Source organism: Hyperoodon ampullatus (genome assembly GCF_949752795.1).
Source record: "Hyperoodon ampullatus genome assembly, chromosome: 8".
NCBI classification, from domain to species: Eukaryota; Metazoa; Chordata; class Mammalia; order Artiodactyla; family Ziphiidae; genus Hyperoodon; species Hyperoodon ampullatus.
This window is the reverse complement of record NC_136921.1, coordinates 65,830,109-65,836,108: the sequence shown is the minus strand read 5'-3', so window position 1 is coordinate 65,836,108 and position 6,000 is coordinate 65,830,109. Positions and strand designations below refer to the sequence as shown.

Genomic DNA, 6,000 nt, shown 5'->3' with positions numbered 1-6,000 from the left:
ACTTAATATAATATAAATAATTTGGTTAATAGATTCAACCTGCACATTTCAGCCACATTAATATATATAAGAATCTGTTAATGGTATAAATAATTCTTTAAATAAAATAAATCTGATATCTTACATAATACTGATAAAAAATTACCATTGATAATAATTTCGTAAGCCACCTTAACTTCTGGTGTAAGGAATACTGATGAATGGATGTGAAACTTGCTTTGATGATTTGTACTTATTTTTGCTGCTATAGAAAAACTGAATTATAATCAACCTTACCTCTGATAATGGTTTCAAAGCGGGGCTTTGCCTCCATGTATGGAAACAGAAAGTTTTATCTTGTCAGGTATTGTCTGCAAAAAAACCTCAACTCTGAGCGTTAGTGGTGGTGCAGCATAAGCTTTCTAGTTCAAGAGGTGGCTATCAAATGTTAACTACAGAAATGATTGAGTAAAATATCCCATCTAAGATTTTTTTTTTATAAAACCTATTCTACTTTAAAACTTAGGTAAAAAAAATATGCAACAAATGGTTGCAGTTTCTGAATTCTTAATTTAGACCTGTGAGCCCTTGTCCCTTTAGAAATCTGCAAGGTTTCGATTTCCTAGACACCCGAAATCAAGTCCAGTGCTTCCAGGCAAGGTTCATTCCAAACAGACAATATAAATGGACACTCAGTGGTGTGCAGTGTATGTCATAATTCAGTTAATACATTATCATGCCTTTTCTCTGCTGTTAAATACAAAAACAGCATCTTTTACATTATCATAGAAAAGCATTTAGGTTGTATTTTTATTTATCACTTTACACTTGTAGTCTCTGGTAGGTGTACTCCATAGAAACCAAAGAATTTTGTACACTATTTCTTTGTACAATAAAAGATAAAGTGTGCATTAGGTATGCTTGTACATGACAATATTGTACAATATTTACATTTTTGATATCACCATGAAATTCTGCATTTTCTATATACAACATGGAAAATTCTTCAGAAACATTTGGACTATTTCTTATAATCACAATTTTAGTATTATAGAAAAAGAGTTTCTCAGTAATCTCTTGACTATCACTCTCATCATTCAGGGATTCTGATTGGTTTTCCAGCATTCATTATCCTTCCTGATCAAAAAAAAAATATATTGTATCACTGTTTCTTTTAGCACCCTGTGGCGGTGTTAACCATCTGCCATAGTATAAATATTGATATAACAGTGGCTATATCAATACTTATATACAGCTATATCTGTGCACATTCCTTTAATAAACACTGCGCATTGGTGGAGTAGTCCCTGTTATCTGGAGATCTTCCTCCTCTTGGGTTTGGGGGGTCTCATTTGTCTGTCTCCCTGTGGGATTTGGTGAACCTGGAAATAAAAGAGATGGGAAAAAAACAACAACAACAGAGATTGAAATCACAAACACCATACGATTTCTGACAAAGAAACAGGGTAGGGAACAGACTCTGGCCCTCATTTTCTATCACTGCTATCCTGAGGCATTTAAAATTTTTACCAAGGCCCAGATCACAGCGTGCCCACAGTCACTACAGAGGATGAGGAATCTTGGAAACTAACAAGCAGAGCAACACTCTGTGGACCCCCACAACTAGTGGAATACAGAGGACGAACTGGAAAAAAAAATCAATGTGGGAAATGGGACTTGCAGTTGCTACCCCCGCTGTCCATTTAAGACAAAAATAAGATGTTTCCCATCAGAGATTCCCTGGATCACTGATTTCACTGAAGTCTGGAAAAGTGGATAAATATATACTAAACATATTTTCTTCTTTATTTCATCACTGTACTTATTTTATAACTGCTAAGAAGGGTCAAAGATAATACAAACATGCTCACAACTCAGCCCAAGGAGGTTTACTTAGGAGAAGAATCGGATGGAAAACAGAATACCACTACCATCTGTTGGCTAATCTAAGCTTGTGTAGTCTGGGAAGAGCAATTCATACAACTCATCTTTATATACAAATGCAGAAACTAGCCGCATTTAGGGCTGTGTATCAGATCGAATGGGGTGGAGCAGCAGCAGCACTTGGTTCCCAGGTATCAGACAGCATGTATGGTTTTGAGGGGCAGAGGACAAGTGCAAGGGAGGTGATCAGGTGCCCCACGTTGTATTGTGGCTGTTGTGATACAGATAGGAGGAGGCAAGGTCAGGACCCAGGAAAGGCAGGATGCGCCCAAGGCAATGGTGTAGTAAATGCTTAACAACCAGCTCCCTGTGGAGGGACACAAGCCCACTGTAGCATATGGCAATCTCTGTGGTATAATCCATGTTTTCACCGCGGCCAATGTCAGGCTACCAATGGGATGTCACAGAACTCAGACTTAGGAAGAGATGTGCAGAATCAGCTCTCAAGATCCACTACAAGTTGGCTCGAATGCATGTTTTAAAGGTAATGTTTAGATAAAAGCAAAGGCCAATGCTATTCAGAGTCAAATACAGAAAACTTTAAAAAATATTATATTTCAAAAATAACACCTATGAGTTTCTCACACTGCTTCATCCTCCTAACCCTTCCGTATACATTCTTTAAAACCACTAGTCTCTGATAAAGAGCCAACTGAAACCTTTTTAAAATTAAGGAAAGAAGCCTTTATTCAAGACTGCAAACTAGTAACCTGTGGATCAAATGTGGCCTGGAAAGGGATTTTATTTAGCTATATGGTGTTTTAATATTTCAAAAATAGTTGGCAACACTAAAAAATGAGAAATTTTACTTCTAGACTTGTAGCGTCTCATGAAAAATGGGAAGATCTTGCAACACTGACACAATTCCTCACATGGCTCAGATGTGCTGCAGCATGGAAGCAGGAGCTCCTTCTGGACAGAGCACAGCCCCCAAGTCGCCAGGGTCCCCAGCACTGCTGACTGCCTGCTGGCCACAAAGGCCAAATGTCCTGAGACACAGGCTAGCGAGATATTGCCAAACCCACTTCTCTTCATCCTGAGCAGGCACGGTGTACAGCACATTTACTAGTCCCCTTGAATTAAGAAGGCCACATGATGGTCTTTGGGTCAGGCCAGTGGAAAGTTAGCAGAAGTGATGAGCTCTCAGGTCTGGCCCATAAAACCTATCCTGGTGTCCTCTGTATACACAGTCTTCTCTCCCCTGCTGGGCTGGATGCAAAGGATGTAATGGAGCACTCTAAGGCCCTAGGGAAGGGTGGACACTAGAAATAGAAAGAATCTGAGCCCCTGAATGATGGTGTGGAGCAAGTCCTTCCTCAACCAGAAGGAGACCCAAGTGAGGAACCATCTTTATGGTGTTGAGCCTCTAAGACTGAGAGTTGGTACACAGCCTACCTTGACCAGTGCATCTTGGTTGGCATTCCTTAATCCACTGAAATTGCTCTTTTACTCATACCTGACCCCTTTTACTTAATGATTTTATTTGCCTGGCCCTAGAAGGCGTTTGAGTTTATAATCTCTGCTCCAGAATTTTCCTATAATTCTACCAGGAAAGTTAACATCTCAGGGCCTCAGTTTACCCACTTTTGAAATGATGTGTCGGATCACAAAATCTCTAAAGTCCATACCAATCCCAACACTCTATGAACGTATAACTCATCTGTCATTCAATAGCCACTAGATGACTTGTTAGGATTCAGATAACCTTCTTAACACAGTGTCAAGTAAAAGTAAATTACCTTTCATTGCTGAGTAGCTTTCGATAATTCACATTTATTAGAGATTATCAAAATTATATTTTGAGCATTTACATTATCCAATATATAAATTAGAGAATGATGAGTAAACTTCTCACATTCAACACTATTATATGCACCATCCCAAAAAAATGTAAAGAAAAAGTAGACTCTACTTCTTTAAAACCAGTGGTTATAGTGTTAAATAATTTAACAACAGAATTTGGGGCCAAATATTTTATTTTTTTACGTAATAGTAGAAAGGAAATGAGAGGTCTATATACTCTTGATCTTGACCCTATGTTCAATTTCCCTTTTTGTTTTATGGGCAGAGTGAAATTTATATTACTGAATACTTAGGCAACACTAATGATCACTGCTATTCTGAGAGTCAAATGTAAAAGCCGTGATTTGAACTTCAATATTTTGCTGCTCTCATTTTAAAAGAATGTTATGTGGGGAAAAAAAGGTACTTATCTCAGGAAAAAAACATAGTTAATACCACTAGCTTATTTTTTCTTAAGTTATTTTTAATCTTTTCTGATATCAGTCTTTTTCTGAGCCTAGTAATTTAGTATTGCTATGTGAGTTGCTTGACAGTAATTAAGAGACTTTACCAAAAAGTATAATACAATTTATTTCCAAAGAAACATAATATAATGGAAAAATAAATTAACTTACAGTCCCAGACATTTTGTCCAGTTCACTCATGGCCTCATGAATAGCAGCTTCTAAATGGTTATTTAGCTTTCCACTTCTGGAATTAATGAAAACAACACACCAGATTAATAAATTAAAGAAACAAAATCTCAATGTAATTCCCTAATCAGAGAACAGAAGTACTCATTCCACAAGAGAAAGTCAATTTATATTCACATCTGACAATTCAGATGACAAAACACTCTGGGATTCTCACGACTGAATACTAATGATAGAGTCACATAACTACAGAAAAAAATTTGAACACATGATTGGGGAAAACGGATTCTTTCCCCTTCCACATGTTTCTTCCTGATGATTTTGCAAGAAAGCTGGGCCATAGGTCTCTTTTCCCACAGATGTAGCTTGTCCTCTTAGAGTCCAGCCTGCTTTGCATTGCCTTTTGTTCTGGCTTGTCTCTTTTGCAGGCGGTCCGGCTGTGTGGCCAGAGGAAGGGCTCTGAACTTCAGGCTCTGGCCACTAGGGAGCTCCCTCTACCCTCTCTGGAGCGTCCTGGCTTCAGGAGTTGAGCAAGTGAAGGCTGAAATCCTGGTACACATTTGTTCCAGGTGGGAAACAGTTCAACTCGCTACACCTGAGGCTCTGCCACATTTCCCCCACCCGCACAAACCAAAATGACATAACTATTTGAGCAAATAAAGAAGGATGGACTCAGAGTGTCTATCACTCGTCTGACCTTTTCTCTCCACTCAGCATACCATCACATGTACTATAACACATGGAACATCTGCCATGATTGAAAGTTTTATCTAGGAAGCTGTTGAACTAATTACTAAAATCAGGCAAATCTACACTATCCATGTCTATAGTTATGTCCACTCTAATTTTTCCTTCTTGGTGCATATAAATAATTACCCAATCATTCTGAGTACTAAGGTGATTCATTTCATTTATCTTGTCACAACAATTACCAGAAAAGCTGCAGAGGTAAACCTTTTCAAAATAGGCTGTTAGCATGGCTTTCCAAAGAATTAAGTCCTATCCCAGCATCTACATGGAGACTGGAAATTTGCAGTTGTAGAAGACTTTGGCTCACAGACCCATTTGGTTTGGCTCACATCATGTTTAGAAACATATTTGAGCTTTAGTGGAATGTTTTTATTATTTATTTATTTAAAATATTTATTTATTTTGTTTTTATAAATTTATTTATTTTACTTATTTATTTTTGGCTGCGTTGGGTCTTCATTGCTGCACGCAGGATTTCTCTAGTTGCGGTTAGCCCTTCGTTGCAGTGCGCGGGCTTCTCATTGTGGTGGCTTCTCTTGCTGTGGAGCACAGGCTCTAGGCGTGCGGGCTTCAGTAGTTGTGGTGCACGGGCTTAGTTGCTCCGCGGCATGTGGGATCTTCCCAGACCAGGGCTTGAAACCGTGTCCCCTGCATTGGCAGGTGGATTCTCGACCACTGCGCCACCAGAGAAGCCCTTGTGGAATGCTTTTAGATGAGGCCTTTTGGTTTACCACAGCCCTCACCAAGTTTTACCCTCATACACCAGGACTGAAAAATTCATACATTTAGTTTCTGTATATAATCCTGAGTAGTGTACTGCTAGGCACCTTGTGGATGCTCCATATATTTACTAAATAAAAATATTTGTCTAAAGCTGAAACAACGGCTCCAT

General features: G+C 38.6%; 1 protein-coding gene across 2 annotated transcripts in view; it reads right to left on the bottom strand.

Annotated features, from left to right (window-relative positions):
• Positions 1-1,289: 1,289 nt before the first annotated feature.
• MBD5 (methyl-CpG binding domain protein 5) overlaps positions 1,290-6,000 on the bottom strand; it is a gene marked incomplete at both ends in the record, with an annotated part of 54,096 nt that continues 49,385 nt past the window's right edge. For both annotated transcript variants that reach the window (XM_079709983.1, XM_079709984.1), the window contains 2 exons: positions 1,290-1,361; positions 4,341-4,416. In XM_079709983.1, coding sequence (XP_079566109.1) covers positions 1,290-1,361; positions 4,341-4,416 — 148 coding nt within the window. The remainder of the gene's footprint in view (positions 1,362-4,340; positions 4,417-6,000) is intronic.